This window comes from Cervus canadensis, chromosome 2, assembly GCF_019320065.1.
Source record: "Cervus canadensis isolate Bull #8, Minnesota chromosome 2, ASM1932006v1, whole genome shotgun sequence".
In the NCBI taxonomy this organism is placed as follows: Eukaryota; Metazoa; Chordata; class Mammalia; order Artiodactyla; family Cervidae; genus Cervus; species Cervus canadensis.
The window spans coordinates 3,375,057-3,398,100 of NC_057387.1; the positions used below are offsets into that span (position 1 = coordinate 3,375,057).

General features: G+C 46.5%; 1 protein-coding gene across 2 annotated transcripts in view; it reads left to right on the top strand.

The window, feature by feature from the left end:
- LMX1A (LIM homeobox transcription factor 1 alpha) overlaps nucleotides 1-23,044 on the top strand; it is a 168,550-nt gene that overhangs the window by 96,399 nt on the left and 49,107 nt on the right. For both annotated transcript variants that reach the window (XM_043450557.1, XM_043450565.1), the window contains exon 4: nucleotides 18,681-18,913. In XM_043450557.1, coding sequence (XP_043306492.1) covers nucleotides 18,681-18,913 — 233 coding nt within the window. The remainder of the gene's footprint in view (nucleotides 1-18,680; nucleotides 18,914-23,044) is intronic.

Sequence of the window (23,044 nt, forward strand, 5' to 3'; positions counted from 1 at the left end):
GTCTACTCTCTTTTTCTCTGCCCCTCCCGTGGCTGCAGTTTGGGCAAAGTTTTTTTTTTTTTTTTCATGGAGCTACTGACCTGTTCTTGGAGGGATTCAGCCCACAGCAGTAGTCTAGGTAGCAGTATGTTTCAGTGACAATAACAATGACCAAATGTACTTCCTGTGTGTCTCTTCTGGCTGCAGTGGGGATAGAGATTGATGCTGGTCCATGAAGTGCCTTCTTCACAGTGGAGAAATGAGTAGAGCTCAGGAAACACTCATGTTTGAGTGCAAAATAGTTCCTGTCTTTCTTTCAGAAGTCCATTCTTCCTGGACAGTGTCTGCAGGCCTTTGAGAGGTGTCTTCACTACAGCTCCTCTGCCTGCTTCTCTGCCTAAGTGGAAAATAAATCCTGCCTCTGTGCCTAGTGGAAGTAATCTGCCTGGCACCCAGTGATGAAGGCAGGTACTTCTCCTGTAAGTGACAAGAGGACCTGCTAGCCTTAGATTTTTACTCAGAAGAACAAGTCTTCAACTTTTTAATTGTTCTTAAAATTCTAACTGGGATCCTGGAGAACCCCAGGAAGCGGAGAAGTGGTGGACTCTTTCATTATCATCCTCCTTCTTATCCTTCCCTATAGATTCTGAGCTCACTGCCCTGAGTGGAACAGAGACAACCCTAAAAGCTCATGTTCCCTTCAAGACTTCCCCTGGCTTGGGGACATCCTAGCTTGTCATTATTCCCATCATTGGGGGGATTTATGAATTACTTCTTTTAACTTTTGGCTATAGTATGCTTATATGGTAAGCATCCTTACATATGTGTATGTAAGGGAGTGTGTGTGTGTGCACTCACATCTGTAAGGGAATGTGTGTGTGCACTCACATCTGTAAGGGTGTGCATGTGCAGTCACATCTGTAATGGAGTGTGTGTGTGTGCACTCACATCTGTAAGGGAATGTGTGTGTGCACTCACATCTGTAAGGGTGTGCATGTGCAGTCACATCTGTAATGGAGTGTGTGTGTGTGCACTCACATCTGTAAGGGAGTGTGTGTGTACACTAACATCTATAAGGATGTGCGTGTGCGTGCACTCACATCTGTAAGGGAGTGCGTGTGTGTGTGCACTCACATCTGTAAGGGAGTGCGTGTGTGAACTCACATCTGTAAGGGAGTGTGTGTGTGTGCACTCACATCTGTAAGGATGTGCGTGTGTGTGCCCTCACATCTGTAAGGATGTGCATGTGTGTGCACTGACATCTGTAAGGGAGTGCGTGTGTGTGTGCACTCACATCTGTAAGGGAGTGTGTGTGTGCACTCACATCTGTAAGGGATTGTGTGTGTGCCCTCACATCTGTAAGGATGTGCATGTGTGTGCACTGATATCTGTAAGGGAGTGCGTGTGTGTGTGCACTCACATCTGTAAGGGAGTGCGTGTGTGTGTGCACTGACATCTGTAAGGGAGTGTGTGTGTGCCCTCACATCTGTAAGGATGTGCATGTGTGTGCACTGACATCTGTAAGGGAGTGCGTGTGTGTGTGCACTCACATCTGTAAGGGAGTGCGTGTGTGTGCACTCACATCTGTAAGGATGTGCGTGTGTGTGCACTGACATCTGTAAGGGATTGCGTGTGTGTGTGCACTCACATCTGTAAGGGAGTGTGTGTGTGTGCACTCACATCTGTAAGGATGTGCGTGTGTGTGCACTCACATCTGTAAGGATGTGCATGTGTGTGCACTGATATCTGTAAGGGAGTGCGTGTGTGTGTGCACTCACATCTGTAAGGGAGTGCGTGTGTGTGTGCACTCACATCTGTAAGGATGTGCGTGTGTGTGCACTGATATCTGTAAGGGAGTGCGTGTGTGTGTGCACTCACATCTGTAAGGATGTGCATGTGTGTGCACTGACATCTGTAAGGGAGTGCGTGTGTGTGTGCACTGACATCTGTAAGGGAGTGTGTGTGTGTGTGCACTCACATCTGTAAGGGATTGTGTGTGCGCCCTCACATCTGTAAGGATGTGCATGTGTGTGCACTGACATCTGTAAGGGAGTGCATGTGTGTGTGCACTCACATCTGTAAGGGAGTGCATGTGTGTGTGCACTCACATCTGTAAGGGAGTGTGTGTGTGTGTGCACTCACATCTGTAAGGATGTGCATGTGTGTGCACTGACATCTGTAAGGGAGTGTGTGTGTGCACTCACATCTGTAAGGGATTGTGTGTGTGCCCTCACATATGTAAGGATGTGCATGTGTGTGCACTGATATCTGTAAGGGAGTGCGTGTGTGTGTGCACTCACATCTGTAAGGGAGTGCGTGTGTGTGTGCACTCACATCTGTAAGGATGTGCATGTGTGTGCACTGATATCTGTAAGGGAGTGTGTGTGTGTGCACTCACATCTGTAAGGGAGTGTGTGTGTGCACTCACATCTGTAAGGATGTGCATGTGTGTGCACTGATATCTGTAAGGGAGTGCGTGTGTGTGTGCACTGACATCTGTAAGGGAGTGCGTGTGTGTGTGCACTCACATCTGTAAGGATGTGTGTGTGTGTGCACTGATATCTGTAAGGGAGTGCGTGTGTGTGTGCACTCACATCTGTAAGGGAGTGTGTGTGTGCACTCACATCTGTAAGGGAGTGCGTGTGTGTGTGCACTCACATCTGTAAGGATGTGCATGTGTGTGCACTGACATCTGTAAGGGAGTGTGTGTGTGTGCACTCACATCTGTAAGGATGTGCGTGTGTGTGCACTCACATCTGTAAGGGATGTGTGTGTGTGTGTGCACTCACATCTGTAAGGGAGTGCGTGTGTGTGCACTGACATCTGTAAGGGATTGTGTGTGTGCCCTCACATCTGTAAGGATGTGCATGTGTGTGCACTGATATCTGTAAGGGAGTGCGTGTGTGTGTGCACTGACATCTGTAAGGGAGTGTGTGTGTGTGCACTCACATCTGTAAGGATGTGCGTGTGTGTGCACTCACATCTGTAAGGGAGTGTGTGTGTGTGTGCACTCACATCTGTAAGGGAGTGCGTGTGTGTGTGCACTCACATCTGTAAGGGAGTGTGTGTGTGTGTGCACTCACATCTGTAAGGGAGTGCGTGTGTGTGCACTGACATCTGTAAGGGATTGTGTGTGTGCCCTCACATCTGTAAGGATGTGCATGTGTGTGCACTGATATCTGTAAGGGAGTGCGTGTGTGTGTGCACTGACATCTGTAAGGGAGTGTGTGTGTGTGCACTCACATCTGTAAGGATGTGCATGTGTGTGCACTGACATCTGTATGGGAGTGCGTGTGTGTGTGCACTCACATCTGTAAGGGAGTGTGTGTGTGTGTGCACTCACATCTGTAAGGGATTGTGTGTGTGCCCTCACATCTGTAAGGATGTGCATGTGTGTGCACTGACATCTGTAAGGGAGTGCGTGTGTGTGTGCACTGACATCTGTAAGGGAGTGCGTGTGTGTGTGCACTCACATCTGTAAGGATGTGTGTGTGTGTGCACTGACATCTGTAAGGGAGTGCGTGTGTGTGTGCACTGACATCTGTAAGGGAGTGCGTGTGTGTGTGCACTCACATCTGTAAGGATGTGCGTGTGTGTGCACTCACATCTGTAAGGGAGTGCGTGTGTGTGTGCACTGACATCTGTAAGGGAGTGTGTGTGTGTGTGCACTCACATCTGTAAGGGAGTGTGTGTGTGCACTCACATCTGTAAGGATGTGCATGTGTGTGCACTGACATCTGTAAGGGAGTGCGTGTGTGTGTGCACTCACATCTGTAAGGATGTGCATGTGTGTGCACTGATATCTGTAAGGGAGTGCGTGTGTGTGTGCACTCACATCTGTAAGGGAGTGTGTGTGTGCACTTACATCTGTAAGGATGTGCATGTGTGTGCACTGACATCTGTAAGGGAGTGCGTATGTGTGTGCACTCACATCTGTAAGGATGTGCGTGTGTGTGTGCACTAATATCTGTAAGGGAGTGCGTGTGTGTGTGCACTCACATCTGTAAGGGAGTGCGTGTGTGTGTGCACTCACATCTGTAAGGGAGTGCGTGTGTGTGTGCACTCACATCTGTAAGGGAGTGTGTGTGTGTGCACTCACATCTGTAAGGATGTGCATGTGTGTGCACTGACATCTGTAAGGGAGTGTGTGTGTGCACTCACATCTGTAAGGGATTGTGTGTGTGCCCTCACATCTGTAAGGATGTGCATGTGTGTGCACTGATATCTGTAAGGGAGTGCGTGTGTGTGTGCACTCACATCTGTAAGGATGTGCGTGTGTGTGCACTGACATCTGTAAGGGAGTGCGTGTGTGTGTGCACTGACATCTGTAAGGGAGTGCGTGTGTGTGTGCACTCACATCTGTAAGGATGTGCATGTGTGTGCACTGACATCTGTAAGGGAGTGCGTGTGTGTGTGCACTGACATCTGTAAGGGAGTGCGTGTGTGTGTGCACTCACATCTGTAAGGGAGTGCGTGTGTGTGTGCACTCACATCTGTAAGGATGTGTGTGTGTGTGTGCACTCACATCTGTAAGGGAGTGTGTGTGTACCCTCACATCTGTAAGGATGTGCGTGTGTGTGCACTCACATCTGTAAGGGAGTGTGTGTGTACCCTCACATCTGTAAGGATGTGTGTGTGTGCGTGTGCACTCACATCCGTAAGGATGTGCATGTGTGTGTGCACTCACCTCTATAAGAATGTGCGTGTGCACTCACATCTGTACACATAACTTGTGCACGTAACTGGTCACTGTGAGTTTAAGTCAGGAATCTTGTTTCAAGAGATTTTTGTGGTTCTTTAGCTCCTCGTGTTTGTCCCTGTTCTCTAATCCTCTGAATGGAGCTGGCTCTGGGGAGTGAGCCATATGAAAGGCATCCAAGATGAAAATTATATCCCAGACTTGCACATGAATGTTGTGGTTGGGGGTGGGGGTTTGCTGGCTGGTGCTCCACACGCACTACTGCTCCTCCTGGCTTTTCTGTTTTTCTCCCCATTTTCCACTTGATTGTTTCTTATAGAAGTTCCAAGATTGATGCTCTTCTGGGTTAGTTAGACCTGGACCGGGTTGTTGATCTCAGAGCCTGAGCTCCCTCTCCAGAGGTGGTGGGCAACCTCTGGCCTTTCCTTTCTCTGTAAAATATTTCAGTAGAGTTGATTGATATTACAATGTAGATATAGATGAACCTCATTCATCTGGCTTTACCTCATCTGGATCTTTGGTTGATAATGGTGGTTGGTAATAAAGATGCTGGGTGGATATAATTTAGATTTAGGAGAGTGATCTGAGTGGAGATAGAAATGTCAAAGTAATTTGCAGATACATAATACTTAAAGTAGTGAGATTGGAGAAGATCTCCAAGGGCAGTGGTTTACGCGGAGAAGGGGATGAAATACTTACAGGTTAGGGAGATGAGGGGAACTAGCGAGAAGACCAAGAAGGAGTGACCAGTGAGATAGGAAGAAAACCAAAAAAGTCAGTGGTCCTAGAAGCCAAGTGATCCCAGTGTCAGATGCTGCTGATGGGCTCAGTATGATGATGACTGAGAAATATAGAGGCCACTGGTGACCTTTATAGGAAATGAGAAAGAGTGTGTAGAACAAGTGCCTCCTTGTGTTGGCCTTTAGAGAGACAAGAAGGAGAGGAACTGGAGATAGAAAGCAGAAGTAATTTCTTTTTGAATTTTTCTACAGAGATTATCAAATAAATGAGGATATACCTGGTGGATGAAGTAGTATCAAGAAAAGGGTAATTTTTCTTAGCATGGGAGAAATTTAAAAAAAAATTAAAATGTTTACACAGAAAGAAGATATATGACGTAGCTTTTGAGTAAGCCTGAAGTGATAAGGTCCACTGTTTAAGTGGAGTAGTTGGCCTAGATAGACATTGAATGGGATGGGGAAGTCCTTCATGTAACACTTGATTTCATAGAACTGAATCCTGACTACAGTAGGTTAAGTAAAAAGGGATTTTATTTTATTTTGTTGAAAGAGAATCAAGAAGTAGGAAGTCCAGGGATGGTACAACTGTTCACAAAAGTTTTCATAAACCCAGGTGTCACTCCTCTTGTATTGCATGTTTAGCAGGCAGCTTTCATCATTCTGGTACCATGATGGCTCTTTCATCTCCAGATCTTGTGTTTTAGTTCCAGACAAAAATAAGGGAAGGGATGAAGAGCAAAATGTCTGTATCAGCTGAGACTGTCTCATTGTATCAAGAGGACAATAGCTTTTCCAAAACTTCCTCCTTGCACCTCCACCCCAAATAGAACCCCATGTACTGCCTCACATGGCCACTTCTAGCTGCAAGGGAGCCTCAGCAGGGGAGATTTTCAACTAGAAACACAGTCACCTCAATTTTGGTTGTAAGAGGTAGAGTATGAATGTGTCTTATAGTTTTTTAATTAATTAATTTTTAAAAATTGTGGTAAAAGACATATGAAATAAAATTTACCATCTCAACCATTTTTAAGTGTACATTTCAGTAGCATTAAGTACATTACATTGTTGTGCAACCATGACCACCATCCAACCACAGGTCTCCTTTCATCTTGCAAAACTGAAACTTTGTACCCATTAAATAATAACTTCCCATTCCCTCTTTCCTCCAGCCCCAGACAACCACTATTTTACTTTCTATCTTTCTGAATTTGATTACTCAGGTTATCTGAATGAAATAATAGAATATTTGTCCTTTTGTGACTGGCTAATTTCATTTGGCATAAAATGCTCATTATGTTGTAGTATGTGTCAGAATTTCCTTCCTTTTAATACCAAATAATATTTCATAACATTTAAGGCTGACTAATATTCCAGTATATTCCAACTTATATACAATATTTTGCTTATCCATCTGTTGATGGACATGTGGGTTGCTTTCTCTTTGTGGACTTTAAAAATTCTGCTGCTATGAATATGAATGTACAAACATCTGAATCTCTGCTTTTAACTATTTTGGATATATACCTAGAAGTAGAAATGTTAGATCATATGGTAATTGTATTTTTAATTTTTAGGAACTACTATACTCTTTTCTGTAGCAGCTGAACCATTTTGTTTCCCACAGTGCTCAAGGGTTCCAATTTATCCTTGCCAAATTTGTTATTTTTCCACTTTTTTCCATTTTTTCATGTGTGAGGAGGGTGATAAAGGATAAAAAGAGTAAAATGTTGAAGGGTAAAATAAAAACTGTTTCTCTTCCTAACACTTGCATTGGGTCAGACTTTGTTGAAACCTTCCTGGAGGTCTGAAGACAGGTGGAGTCTAACTTGAAAGGAAAGCAATGCAGTATTTTGGGAAAGAGGCTGCCTCAGAGGCTCAGAACACCTAGTGTTCTCACCCCGGACTCCAGCACTGCTGAGTTGTGGTATGGTGTATAACGTGCGACCCTCTGCTGTGATGCTAGTTTCTGTGTGGTAAAGGCAATAGAATCAGGTAATAAAACTTGACCTCCTCACATTTACTTCAGAGCTGAGATGTCACACAAGATTGTATGTGCTTTGAGGTCTTTGAACTAAAGGCATTCTGGAAATTCGAATTATCTGGAGATATTTTTCGCCTCTCACATGGGAAGGGAAAGTCCTCCACAATGCCCCCTTTGGCTTTTATGCCACAGTGGGAGATTTTTACTCAAAAGGTGAGGCAGTGTGTGTCTTTCCTTGTCTCTCCACAAAGAGTGGGTCACTCTTGAGGAGAGGCATTACAAATGAGGAGAAGCAGAGTAATAGCAACTGGAAATGTTTGAAACATTGTGGTGTGCTGGTCACTGTTCTAGATGATTTAGGAACATCGTCACTGATCTTCAGGATACATCTAGTTCCTAATACCCTGCAGTTGATTATGAGGTACTTTTGGATTGTTACAATGTAGTTTTTCCTTTTTTTTTTTTTTGGACATGGAGCACAGTGCTAACAGATGAAGAGCGATAGTGACTGAAGCAAACAGGATTCATGAAGGGCTCAGTGTTGCCCCCTGCTGGGATCTCAGAATCTTTCCCATCAAAGCATCATCAATAATGTCCTGTCCTCCTTACTATTAACACACACACACACACACACACAGCCCAGGAAACATACATTCTTTGTAAGCGTATACATTGTGTTGGCCACGTGCCATCCAGTCAAGCCAAAACTTGTGGAACAATAGGAATCTGTGCCCAGAATATCAGCTAAAAATATCTCATTGCCTCTGCTCTGTTCTTTGCTGGTATGTTTATGAGTGTCCCAGGAGGCTAATGAGGATGAAGGGAAAGGAAAACTGACATTTTTCAAAGGAAACCAGACCTTTAATTCCCTAAACAGGGAACACGCATGTTCTGTGTGTGTGTTTGTGCTCCTTGCCATCTTTGCATGTCTGTGTGACAGTATGGGAAGTCTGTAATGCACGTCGTGCCCCCTTGGCTTGCATTATTGGAATCTGTGCTTCTGCCGCAGTCTTTTGCTCTATGGCCTGACTCGTGGACCACTTCCCAGGTTTCGGCACAGAAGAGGGGGAGGGGAAAGAAAGCCTGACACACATCGTCTGCTCATTCCGCTCACTAGGGTGCCACTTAGGAGCCTGTGCGTGTGCGCTTAGCTGCTCAGCTGTGTCCAACTCCTTGTGGCCCCATGGGCTGCAGCCCACCATGCTCCTCTGTCTGTGGCATTCTCCAGGCAAAAACACTAGAGTGGGTTGGCATTTCCTTCTCCAGGGGGTCTTCTGGACCCAGGGATGGCACCCAGGTCTCCTGCATCGCAGGTAGATCGTTTACCATCTGAGCCACCAGGGAAGCCCCCCCTGAAGAGCCTGGGGGACACATTCCCATCCCTAGCTGGGCCAGGCAATAACCTCCGTTATTTATTTATTTTTAAGCCTTTTATTCCATATTGGAGTGTAGCCACTTAACAATGTTGTGGTAGCTTCAGGTGGGCAGTGACGGGTCTCAGCCATACACATATATGAATCTGTTCTCCCACCAAATCCCTTCCTATCTAGTCTGCCACATAAAATTGAGCAGAGTTCCCTGTGTATTTCTTGATCACTAACTGAGCCTCCAGCTCTGGCTGGTCCTGTGAGTCATCTGAACTTTCTTTGTGGTGAGGGGTAGTTTCCTTCTCTGGCCTGAGTTTCTTTCCATTTATAAAATGAGGGGGCCAACGATCTGACCTCTGGGGGCAGGGTCTGTGAGTTAGGGGCACAAGGCAAGAATCTCGGCATCTCAGTGTAGTTCCATACATACAGTGGTCAGTAGCCTCAGTGAGGAGCAGTCACCCGAGAAGTGAAGTGATAAGGGGAAAGGATCTGTTCTAACTATTTGTCAGATAATGTCAGCATTAACCAAATAGCAACTGTTGGCTCTGGTCAGTCAAACATGGAGCTGCCGACTTCCTGAACATATGCTGGGTGTTGGGCAGTGAACACAGGTGTTGATCAACACTGGTGGGTTAATGTCAATATTGACCTTGTGTTAGGATTGACCATAGCCATAGTAGCCTGAATGAAATGTACCCTGTTTCCTCTTGAGCATTTGTACTTCCATATTTGTCTGTTAGTCTCTTCTCCAGGAACATATGAAAGGCTCATTAAAGTCTGATTTAGTTTATTATATAATGAAGAACAGAGACTTGGGATGCTCATGAAGTTCTATTTTTGGCTCACTTGGCTGTCTTGAAATAATGATCTTATACAAACACTTAACATGGGCAGATATGGTAAACTGATTTCAATAAAGGGAGTTAATAGCTGCCACTTACTGAGAGCAGCTAGTATGTATCAGATCCTTCAAATACATTATCTTATTGAAGCTCCAAAACCATCTTGTAAGAGTTATGATCTCATTTTATGGATAAAGAAACTGAGGCTCCAAAACAGTCTGTAGCTTGCTCAAGTTCTCAAAGATGGAATCCAGACTTGAATCCAGGTTCTATCAGACTTCAGACTCTTCCCACTAACCTTGCTGATTCTGGAACAGATTCACTGTGAGAACAACAACAAAATGTATTGGGTTGGCCAAAAAGTTCATTTGGATTTTTCCGTAAGATAGTATGGAAAAACCCAAACAAAGTTTTTGGCCAACCAACTACTCAGCCCACCGTTTTGAGGTCAGCGCTGCCCACTGCCAGCAGCATGCGTCCTCAGCGATGAGCCGTGCGTGTTACCCTGTTGTCTCAGTGAAGCCAGCACCTCACAGAGCCTCTGGGACTGCAGACACCACACTTAGCGGTTCTCATCCCATTGTATGATCCTGCTTCCAGCTCCCCAGGAGCCCCAGGGACACAGAGACTCTGATTGGCTCTGCCAGCCGCTCATTGTTCCCATTTTCTCCCCACTGCAGAGTCTTGAGACTGTCTCCTATAGAAGATCTTGCCACTCCCATTGTCCCCGCAGACTTTCCCACCATCCCAGGACCACGGGCTCCGTTGCTTATTGTGGTCTGTTGGCTCAGCCTCAAGGACAGAGACCTTGAGCCAGCTGACAAGGCTGTTGGTGTCATTACTTCTAAGGCCACAAGCCATGCTTTTGGTTCCCGACACTTTTGAATACTCATCTCTCTCACCATCTCTCCTTCTTTTTAGCCACATGGTCTCCCAGACTCCCAGCAGCAGATTTTCCCGGACAGACAGTTTTGGCATGGAGCCAATCCCTGTCTCAGTGCCTGGATGACCTCAGTTACCAAGTCAACATGGCACGTAATGCATGCTGCTGTGCTGCCCCCTGGTGGCGAGGGTGGGGACAGTGCTGTGCTAATCTGCATAGCCTGCCTGTTAAAGAACTGTGCAAAGACCCACGTCTACTTTTCAGACCAGGGACTTCACAGGCTTGATTAAAACTAGTGTTGTCAGTGACTGTGGAAAGGCAGTGTGATCTGCAGTGATCTGCTGTCCGAGGCTAAAAACGGCTCTGATTTCTCATTTTGGCGAGAAAGAACAGCATGCAGTCAGTTGGCCTTAAGGGTTTTTCATGTACTTATTTGTTTTCCATCCTTCTACTTAATTATCTATGGTGTGGATGCTTTGAGAGTCTCCCTTTGAGGTCTGAAGTACTCTGGGTCAAGGTTAATGAAGATCTCCGTCTTTCCAAGCATAGGCTTGGTTCTGGAACCTTCTAACATATCATAATCGGGGCTCCCCTTATAGTCCTCCTCAGCCTTCATGGGTCTCAAAGCCTTTGTCCTGGGATAAATTTGGGTTTGCATGAGGCTGCCATGTGTTTTAATATTCCAGTGTATGGGAAGTTGTATCGTCAACCTGGAGACTAAACGTGGGAATAACATGGCATCTAGTGTCTGATTTCTAGAGGATAATGTGGCAGGAGGTGGGAGAGATTGGAGGGTGCCATGGGCATTCACGGGTGAAAAAGTGTTGATACCGAAAAGAAAACTAAGCCTGAGTTAACCTCTTTGTTTGATATTTTACGTTGATACGCAGAGCAAGAGGACATTTCATCCAGCCATGCCAGCACTGTTACTTGGGTGAATCCAGACAGATGCTGTGTGGATAGGTGGCATGCAAACCCTAGCCGGAGGCCATTAGAGCAGGTGGGAACTCAGACCCTGGTTCCGTGATGTTATCAAGACTGGCCCCCACGTCCACAACCAGTACCACTGAAAACCTGGCTGCTGACGCTCTTGCATTATCCACGGCCGCGTTCCTAAGTTATTTGCTCCAGACCTTCTCTCTGCATACTCCTTTGTCTCATCTTGATTCTCCCAGCCTCTGACATTATGGCTCATCATTTTTCCTGCTAATTTCCCTGTCATATTTCATATTCAGTTCTTTTTCTCCATCCTCTTCCTCCTCATCATAGTTACCATTTTATTGAAGATTTACCATGTGCCAGGCACTGTGCTAAGCGTTCTGATGTGTTAGTTCAATTAAATCTTACTGTGCCTCTCTGACAGAGGTCCCTTGATTATCTCCATTTTATAGGTGAGTACACTAATCCCGCCATGGTCTGATCGAGATCACATAGCTAGCTGATAAGTGGCGGAGCAGGGACTTGGTCTCAGTTTATCTGACTATACCGCACTGCCTGCCTGTCTCACTGCTTCTGTAACTCTAATCAGTGGTGGAGCGGGGACTTGGTCTCAGTTTATCTGATTATACCTCACTGCCTGCCTGTCTCACTGCTTCTGTAGCTCTAATCAGTGGTGGAGCAGGGACTTGGTCTCAGTTTATCTGACTATACCGCACTGCCTGCCTGTCTCACTGCTTCTGTAACTCGGTCTCTCTGCTTGGCCTTTCTTGGGTCTTCCTGGGTCCAGCCTCACTGACCTGCATTGCTGCCTATATCTTAGAAACAGTGACCCACCAAATGCCCCAGTGACTGGGGTTCCTGCGAGAATCATCTTGTTTCCCAGTCATCTTGGAATCAGAGTAGACTCTTGGGCATGGTGGTGTTAGGTCTAAGAACATCTCCTGGATACTCTTTGTTCTTAACACAACTCCGTAGAGGATAGGCCTCTTTCACAGATCCTTTCATGTACTTTGGGGCCCAAGAACCAAGTAACTTGAAAGGATCAGCTTGGTTCCTGACTCCTGCTTTTCACTTGCATGTGGGCAGCAGAGTCTCAGAACCTCCTGCGAAGCCAGGGGTGTGTCCAGGGGACCTGTCGGGAGCTCAGACCACCACATTAGCTGCTTGATCTGTTTGTTTATCTCTCCTGTGAAAGGAGTGCTAGAGAGGATGTATGAGGAAGAACTGAAGCATCAGCCATCCCAGAGCCTCTCATTCTCATGGAAGAGAGGTTTCATGAGCCAAGTTGAGCTGGTGAGATTCTCTGTGAGTTTATAAAATAGCTCTATTTGCTATTACTACACAGATTTATTTAATGAGGGAATGAATATAAGAAATACTGCAGTTCCTGGCAGCAAGTAAGTATTCAGTGAAGACCAGTTTCCTCTTCTTCTATCTTCTGTAAGCTGCTTTTTCTTTGTAATAAAATAATTCGGGGATGAAAGATATTCTAATGATGAGGACCCCATATTTATCATGTGGAGTGATTGTCTTGAGCTCACATACCCGGCACCAAAGCCCAGGTGTGCACACAGGATCCGGGTGCAGCGTCGTCTCTCTGCCATAACTCCTGCTCGGCAAGGCGTGCTCTTGCTTCCCGGAGGTCTGGCCTCGTCTCCATCGCCTTAGCCGTGTCTCTAGGAGTTTCTCAGGTGGCAAGCCTTCATCTCTGCCTTGGAAACATTCTCCTTACCTGCAGAGTAGGACCTCCAACACTATATAAATGCATGAATCATAACAATGGGGGTGAGTTAAGAAATTATCCAGCCTAATGGGTTTCAAATGTACCCTAGGAGCATTTTGCTATCTTCAAATGAAATCTTTTCTAGAAATAGATATATTTGAAAATTTGTATAATATATATATGTATATAATTTACATTATATTATATTAACTTACATTATATTAATGTAAATCCTTTCTGGAAGTACTTACATATTTATACTGTGCAGATAGGAAGAAAGAGAGAGACACGTGAGTGGGTTGTTGGTTTTAGCTGGTGTGTGCGTATGTATGTTTTGTGTGTTTGTGTGTTCATTCATACATGTCCTCTTCTTGCCTTACCTGTTATGTGTGTGTATGTGTGTGTATATTTGTGTATACATATACACAGATGTATGTATATTTGTGAATGAACCATAACATTCACAGATATACAAATATATATATTTGCACACTCACACACATATGTGTGTATGTATGTCTCTGAATGATATGTTTCTGGAAAATACCTTGTTTGGAGAATTACCATAGTAAGGCCCTGTCATGCTGGAGACCTGGACTTAGGTATAGGCAGAGTTGGCTTCTCTGGTTAAAAGGAGACAAGCAGAATAGAGACTGACCCCTTCCACAACCTCTAAGAACTTGATGTAATGAGTAATATGCTACTGCTAAGTCAGTTCAGTCGTGTCCGACTCTGTGCGACCCCATCCCTGGGATTCTCCAGGTAAGAACACTGGAGTGGGTTGCCATTTCCTTCTCCAATGCATAAAAGTGAAAAGTGAAAGTGAAGTCACTCAGTCATTGACTGACTCTTCACAACCCCGTGGACTGCAGCCTACCAGGCTCCTCTGTCCATGGGATTTTCCAGGCAAGAGTACTGGAGTGGGGTGCCATTGCCTTCTCCGAATGACTGATATAGGACAGTACTTTTTCATTAAAGATAAGAAAACAGGCCCCAGGAAAGACAGGGGCTTTTCTGAGGCCTCTTGATAAAAGAAACCTTGAGCCTAGGTCTTCCTACATCAAGTCCTGGGTCCTTTGCCTGTATCAGGTCACCTTTTATTTTCTTCTTTGCTGCCCTCCATGGCACCTAATACTAGATACCTCATCTCCGTCGCATTACCTCGGTGCGTGTGGTGGGAGGACATGCCTTGTCTAAGGTGTGTGCTCTGCATGTCAGCGGTGCCAGCCATGCCTCCCCCGTTCTTCTTTTGGGTCAGTACTGCATGCTTTGAAGAGGAGGTCGTGCTAATGTCAGAGCCGGGAGGACTCCTGCTGTCAAGAAAGAAGCCATCTCTCAGGACACAGCTTGGAAACTCTTGAGCACAGACAGCTGCCTTTGTGGGGGAAAAAAAAGTCAAAGACAGAGGCAAGGCCTGTCATAAGAACTAAGAATTGTGCCCTTCCTTATGGGTCTCCAGGTCCTCAGACCTGCTGCCATTTCATCCCCAGTAATCCAGGAGTGCAGGCATCCTCATCGGAGCAAACCGAGGCTGCCAGAGGTTCCATGATGGGCCCCGACCCACATGGACTGCCTGGAAGTGGCCGAGCCAACAGACTCGACTCCAGCTCCCTCCCAGAACTGCGAGTTATGCATCTTAGCGCAGTGCTCTTCAGGGAGGGAGGTGGGCAAGGCCTGGGATGGAACTTCAGTCAGCCTTGGCTTCCCTGCCTGTGGTGGAGCAGGAAAGGGCCAGAGGGACGAAGAAGAGAGCTAAATGGAGAGGGTGGGAAGGAAGATGTGGTGACCTCTAGCCCGAGCCAGTCCGGTAGGGCTGTTTGGGGCCCTTCTGGCTGGGCCCCTCCTACATGCCCCAGACACAGCCTCCTGTGGTTATTGGTGCCAGCCTGTTGGGGAAGGTGAGCTCCCTGAGGACATGGCAACCTTGTTCAGGGCTGCAGCCCCAGGTCTGCCCCACGGAGGGCAAAGGACGTTCAGTAGAGGAAGGAGAGCTCTTAACAGAGGACTTGGGCCCTGGACGTGTCTCCACCAGCTAGATCCTGTTATTTCCATCTTACAAGTGAGGGAATTAGATGTAACAAAGAGGTAAAGAGTCATTTACGGAGCCTTCAGGAGTGGGTGAATGTCTAGTGGTGGGCAAAGTTGACAGTTGTTATATATGCCCAGCAGAGCTGGACTTTTCTGGAAATCAGGCTTAGCTTTCCAGGGCACAGCCAGGCTGCCAGGCTCTGAACCCGGAGAGAAGTCTCATTAGCATTCAGAGGGTGAAGTCACCGTGGGGGCCGCCATCCAGGGCATTGGGAAGAGAGAGGCTGTGTTTTAATTACGCCCTGGACTTTTGAACAAATCCTTTTCTCTGCGTGTCTGAGCCCTAGAGACAACAACCTGCGGAAGTGTGCGGTCAGCAGCTGGGCCCACCGTAGCGCCCCTGCGGACTGTGTGCGCCTCTTTCCCTTGGGGTGCCCTCGGGGTAGTGAGAAGCAGTTAGGTGAGGTCAGCCTGGTCTTCACCCAGAGTGGGGGAGCTGGGGAAGAGAACGGAGAGAAACAGGTCTGCCCGCCTCTGCCAGGCCTCTGTACCCCCCCACCCCTGCCCATCGCGACCATTACAGGATCTGAGCCCAGGCAACGCCCGCCGCTTCCTCCAGCCGTTCCTGAGTCAATATGGTGGGATCTCTTCGCTGAGCTCCCCACAACCCTCCCTTTTCCAGCTTGGGGGAAATTTGTGGAGTGGGGGTTGAAATTAAGAAGGGGAGGAGGAAGAGGAGGAGATTAACAGGGTAGAAGTTAGACAAGCACAGATGCCACCACCTGCGACTGGATTCTCAAGAGCTTGTTGACCCCCGGAGCATTTGCCTTGATTCTGTTTGACAGCTCCTTCCCGGGGAAGGGGAGGAGAAGGAGAGCCTGGGGACAAAGCGCGTTTGACCAGCTCCTGTTAAAGCCCTGATTCGTTTGCTTAGGTTGGCAAACAGTGTCTGGGGACTCGGGGCCGGGGATGAACTAGGTGGATTTTCTGTCTGATACACGACATCCAGCATTGGGGTGGGGGTTAAAGGCCATCGTTCCAGGGCCTCGTGTGTGCCCTGAAGTTCAGACTTGGAGAGCAGAACCACCCAGAGCAGGTGGGGGAAGGGAGAGGGCATGGGCAGAGCAGCGGGGACCTGGAGCTCTGTTTAGGGGGCTGTCACATACCTGCTTGGTGGTGAAGGAGCCACAGCAGCCCCCGAACTGTCCCCCCAGCCTCAGCCTCCTTTCTGAAATTGAGAGGCAGAAGGCAGGCATATCAGGATGGGTGTTTCTCATGAGCGTCCAGTGGTCAAGGCGAGGGGCAGGCTGGTGTCAGGGCCCGAGGTCTCGGTTAACAGTGAGGCTGCATATGTGCTTCTCATCCCGAGCGGTGCTGAGTCCCCTGCAGGCTGGCCTCTGTCCAGAGACTGTTCCCTAGCAGACTCACAGGAGGCGGCTTCAGTCCCTTCTCCAGGCCTCGGCTTCCTTCACCTAGAGACTCTGGCCTTCCTCTCTCTGGTGCCAGTTCCTTTCTTGGTAATTCCTCGTTACCCACTTCTCCACTCTACCCTCAAAACTCTTCCCTTTGTCCAGGAAGTTGCCAAGATAAACACACTGTGCACGTGTACGGATGTAGCCCTTTACTAGTGTAGCTTCAGGGCTGAGAAGTGATTAACTGTTATAAACAGGCTAGGGCTTTATGCCCCCTATTGTGTGTTCATGAAGCACGGCTTCATATCATTCTTTTTTTTTTGGGGGGGGGTGCATGTATCTTTTTGTTTTTTTTTTTTGTTGTTGTTGTTTTTTATTAGTTGGAGGCTAATTACTTCACAACATTTCAGTGGGTTTTGTCATACATTGATATGAATCAGCCATGGATTTACATGTATTCCCCATCCTGATCCCCCCTCCCACCTCCCTCTCCACCCGATTCCTCTGGGTCTTCCCGTGCACAGGCCCGAGCCCTTGTCTCATGCATCCCACCTAGGCTGGTGATCTGTTTCACCATAGATAATATACATGCTGTTCTTTCGAAACATCCCACCCTCACCTTCTCCCACAGAGTTCAAAAGTCTGTTCTGTACTTCTGTGTCTCTTTTTCTGTTTTGCATATAGGGTTATCGTTACCATCTTTCTAAATTCCATATATATGTGTTAGTATGCTGTAATGTTCTTTATCTTTCTGGCTTACTTCACTCTGTATAATGGGCTCCAGTTTCATCCATCTCATTAGAACTGATTCAAATGAATTCTTTTTAACGGCTGAGTAATATTCCATGGTGTATATGTGCAACCTAGATGCCCATCAGCAGATGAATGGATAAGGAAGCTGTGGTACATATCATTCTTATATTCTGTTCCCTGAAGGTAAATCCCTCTGGGTAGACATTATCTGTTTGTTTCTTTGTTTGCTGTTTCTCTCACTGTTATGGGAGCTCTGTAACAGAGGATGGAGACTGAGGATGAGGACTTTGTTTTGTATTATTTGGGCCTGCAACAGACACTCCAGGAGACTCTTAGTAAGTGAATGCTGCTGGGGGTGGGGGGCTTCCTTCCCCAACCCCTCCGTTAAAACACAGAGTGTCTGGTGTAGTTTGTGGTGGATGCTTCTGAATCAATGAAAGAATGAATGGAAAGAAGACTAAATGAGTGAGTGAGTGTGTGAAAGGACTTGTGGGATGGGACTGGCCACACTTAGGCCATCACGGTGGAGAGCCCCTCTATAGAATAATGCTCTTGACCAAGATTTATTGAATGTGTCATAAAATGCAGATTCTCCTACTGACTCCCTGACAGTTAGTCATCCCCTCTTCTGTGTTCTGGGACCCTCTGGTTATTTGGACATGTCTGTCTCTCTTATTAGCCTGAGCTCATTTCTGGAAGGGAATTATTTCACTAACCTTTATATCACTAGTATCTACTGCCTCCTCCTGGCATAGATGGACACCCTCTTCATGGCTGGTTGAAAGTAAGTGAAATGAGATAAAAGTCTTGAAAGCTGGGCTGAATCCACTGAATATCAGGCTCGGAAGCTGGGATGCAATTTCTCTCTCAAAAACTAGGTGACATCTCAGAATGCCCTGGGGAGCTTGTTAAAAATTCACATTCTGGGGCCCATCCATTTGCCTGCGATTGGAGTGGGCCTGGGCCTTTTTGTTATTGGTATTTTGTTTTGAATAGTCAGCCCTTGGGGATCCTGGGCAGCCTGCCTGGCACCAGTCTGTAGAGCATCCTTTGGGAACACTTTGCTGTGGACCACACCAAATACACTGGGCTTCAACTCACATTTCCTCCAAGGCCTGCTCATCCTTCTTTTTCTTAAGCCTTTGAGAGAGTAACTCAACTGAATTCTTTGGTTCAACCTCCTCAGGGAATAAAATCACCTAGATTTAAAGCCTATTCCATTCCAAGTCTCCTTATCCCAGTTCTTGAAGTTCCTTTTGCGATTGACTTGAGGGAAGACTTGGGCCTCAGCCGTCTTTCTCACAGACCTTGCTTCGCTTTTTCCCTGCTGCTAGGCTGTTTGCTGTCAAATGTGGGGGCTGCTTTGAGGCCATCGCACCCAACGAGTTTGTTATGCGGGCCCAGAAGAGCGTGTACCACCTGAGCTGCTTCTGCTGCTGTGTCTGCGAACGGCAGCTCCAGAAGGGCGATGAGTTTGTCCTGAAGGAGGGGCAGCTGCTCTGCAAAGGGGACTATGAGAAGGAGCGGGAGCTGCTCAGCCTGGTGAGCCCAGCAGCGTCAGACTCAGGTGAGTGATGTGTGGTGGGCGGAAAGCCAGGGGGTAGGAGAGTGGGTTGTAGTGGCAGTCTGGATTGCTTTCTCCCTTAGAAGGCCACCACCAAGGCACCCTGGTTCCATGACAGGGCAGGGCTGTGCATTCCAGCAAGTTTCTTTGTAAGTTCAGAGTAAGTTCTTATCAGTCAGGTATTGCTCTGATGATACTGTGTAACAAAGGACCTCCAAATTCCTTGGCATACAACCAGAAACATTTATTCACACATTTGCGAGTCTCTGGGTAAACAGAAGTGACTCTGCTTCACACTGAAAATCATCAAGTCTCCTAGGATCTGTTGATCTCAGCTGACCTTGGCTCTAGGCTATAGACCAGATTCAAGTCTGCTCTGTGTGACTGGATTCAGGCTTGAGAAGCAGCAGCTATGAGGCATGATCTCCTGGAAGAGGTAAAAGTGCAGGAAGGCATGCTTAACCATTCAGTCATGTTTAAAACCTCTACTCATATAATGGCTGCAAGTACTATGCTGGTCAAATCAAATTAGATGAAACCTGAAGTCTGGGGAGGGGAAATACACTGCATGCACCTCAAGGCCCTGACAGGGTAGAGATACATAAAACTTTTAAGGAGAATGGTGAATTGGAACCAGTAATCCCATCGGCCACAGTCATGCTGAGCTGCGGTAGCCTTTGTTTCCTCACCTGTCAAGTGGGAGAGCTGGACTCTTAACTAAGGCTTGGTGGGTCACATAAAGAAAGGATCTAGAATATATTTGCTTCACTCACCTAAGACACACCCTCCCTGGAGAGGTTCAGAAACTTTTTGGATTGGGTTTCACAAGGCCAGAGAAATTTCAACTGCCCAAGTAAAGCATGGAATGCCTTCCCAGGGTGTCAGTCCCACGGGGCAACATTTGTGTTAACCTGGCCTCCCTTTTTGTGGAAGAATCTTATAATCGAATGAGGTCATGTCCCTGTGAACTTAGTAGTTTTTGCCATTGCCAATTCTAGTCGAGTTCCATACCACTTACCCTGGCTTACAGGGCCTCTGGAATCTCACTGCTCATCTCCTCAGCCTCATGGGGGCCTCTGACCCCTCCCTCTACATTCAGCTCATATCTGTGTCTCCCACTGGCTTCCGCATCTTAAGAGTTTATTCCCTGTCTATCTCTCTTACTCACTCTTTCGTCTTGCCAGCGTATCCTTAAGCTTCTTTCTAAGACTGACTTCACGGAGGAAGACTCTTATTCTCTTGTGCCTGGGGGGTTTACCCTTACCCTCTCCTGCCGTGACATGGATCCCACTTGATTGGGGTTGCTTGTTTGATTGTTGTTCTTGCCAGACTGCTAAGCGCCATCAGGAGCCATGTATATCTTTTTTTTTTTTTTTTTTACCACTGTGTCCGCAGGGCTTAAATGCTGAGGGTGCTTGATAAAATCTGTTTTAAAGGGTAAATAAACACATGGGACAGAAGCCCTGTGGGGTGATGCTTGAGTTCAAGAGCTTTAGAGGTGGTCAGTTGGGGACCTCATCTTGGGTATGCCACTTAGATCTGTGAGACTTTGGGCAAGTTTTGGAACCTCTCCAAGCCCTAATCTTTATAGCTGTAAAGTGGTGATCATGGTGTCATGGTGATCATGGTGTTAATGCTGATCATGGTGCCTTATATTGGGGAATAAAGTATAAATGTATGTTAGCAGTCTGGTGTTTAGTACATGCCAGGCATGCTGGGGCTGGCATCTTCATCACAGTTGTGTTTTGTTTCCTTTGCCTCCTGAGGGTTGGTTCTTCTTGCCTGACTCTGACTGCAGCCTCAGGTAAGCTGATACCAGGACAATCCCAGCTTCTGTTGGATTCATTGGACTTAAGTTTTCCTATACGTTTTAATTTGGGGGAAGTTCCTCCTATTGAACATCTCACTCTGGGGTAGCTGGGCCCATTCTAAACAGCTGCTTAATAGATCAGCTCGTCCTGTCTTTTCCTTAGGTGCCATCCCGTACCCAACCACTGGGCCTCCTCTGTGCTATATTGCAAAACCTTCAAATTCGCAAGGGGCTTAAGTGCTATGGGGATCAGAATACCAGCATGACCTTAGAAAGACATGCAGACCCAGAAGGACATACCATTCTTTCTCACACGGAAATAAATGCTGCGGTCTAGCCTTTCTTGGTACCCAATTGTGTGACTCTTGATGACTGTTTTCCAATTATAGATTTTAATTGGGTACAAACAGTGCGTCAGTGTACTGCCTCCTCCCCACACACAAAGACAAAAAGAAGCTGGATCTAAGGACCATTAAAAGTGCAGTGTTCAAGACTAGTGGTTGCCCAGGGGGAGTTTGGGAGGAGGAGGGATGGATTGGAAGTTTGGGGTTAACAAAAGATGCTATTATATATAGAATGGATAAATAACAAGATCCTACTGTATAGCACAGGGAACTGTATTCAATATCCTGTGATAAATCATAATGAAAAAGAATTTTTAAAAGAATGTATATATATATATGTGTGTGTGTGTATATATATATGTTATATATGTGTGTGTATGTGTATATATATATATATATGTTATATATGTGTGTGTGTGTGTGCTTCCCTGATAGCTCAGTTGGTAAAGAATCTGCCTGCAATGCAGGAGACCCCGGTTTGATTCCTGAGTCAGGAAGATCCACTGGAGAAGGGATAGGCTATCCTTTCCAGTATTCTTGGCTTCCCTTGTGGCTTAGCTGGTAAAGAATCTGCCTACAATCCCGGAGACCTGGGTTTGATCCCTGGGTTGGGAAGATCCCCTGGAGAAGGGAAAGGTTACCCACTCCAGTATTCTGGCCTGGAGAAGTCCATGGACTGTCTAGTCCAGAGGGTTGCAAAGAGTCAGACACGATTGAGCAACTTTCACTATATATGCATATATACGTAGGTGTGTATATATAGGGCTTTCCTGGTGGCTCAGTCAGTAAAGAATCTGCCTGCAGTGCAGGAGACCCTGGTTCAATCCCTGGGTCGGGAAGATCCGCTGGAGACGCTCAGGCAACCCACTCCAGCATTCTTGCCTAGAAAATCCTATGGACAGAGAGGTCTGGCGGGCTACAGTCCATGGGGTCACAAGAGTTGGACACAACCTAGCAACTACATCGCCACATATGTGTGCATAATTGAATCATTCTGCTGTAAGTGCAGCATAAATTGATACAACACTGTAAGACAACTATACGTCAATTAAAAAAATAGTCTAATGTTCAGAGTAGGCAAACTGCAATAGGTCCACAAGTCCACTTCTCTGGCCACATTTTTAGCAATATGTTTCCTGGCTCTAGGCATTTGTTTTTGAGGCTGATATTGACAAACTGGGGCTTTCCAGTTCACTTATTCATGCACTTGTTCAGTAGATGTCTCTTGGGTGTTTGCTTTATGCCAGGCATGGTGTCAGACTGTAAATGACAACAATAGTCCTCAACCCATGTCAAATGAAGGAATAGTAGATATTTAGGCTAGAAAAGTAGAGAGTAAATGGAGACATAATTATTAACTTCAAATGGTTGGACCAGATCTGTTTTTTTTACCTAGCTTCAGAGAAAAAAATTAGAATCCATTCAATTCTTTAACAAAAACCATTGAGTGTTTATACTATACATGAAGAGACAAAGGGAAGCAATTTTGACTTGACATAGGAAATGTTATGATGTCATTCTAATTATTAGGTCTCACACAGTATAGATGGTTGCATGGCATCACCAACTCAAAGGACATGGGTTTGGGTAGATTCCGGCAGTTGGTGATAGATAGGGAGGCCTGGCGTGCTGCAGTTCATGGGGTCGCAGAGAGTGGGACACGACTGAGCGACTGAACTGAACTGAACTGAACACAGTATAACTACTTCCCCGGTGGCTCAGCAATAAAGAATCGCTTCCAAACAGGGGCTGTGGGTTCGATCCTTGGCTCAGGAAGATCCTCTGGAGAAGCAAATGGCAACCTACTCCAGTATTCTTGCCTGCCATGGGGTGGCAAAAGAGTTGGATAGGACTTAGCCACTGATCAACAACAACAACAGTGGAACTGCTCAAGAGACAGACCGCAGTTGTCGAAAGTTATATTGGCTAGGTGGGTGGGGAAGATGATGCCCTGTGGCCCGCTTCGGCTCTAATAATCTA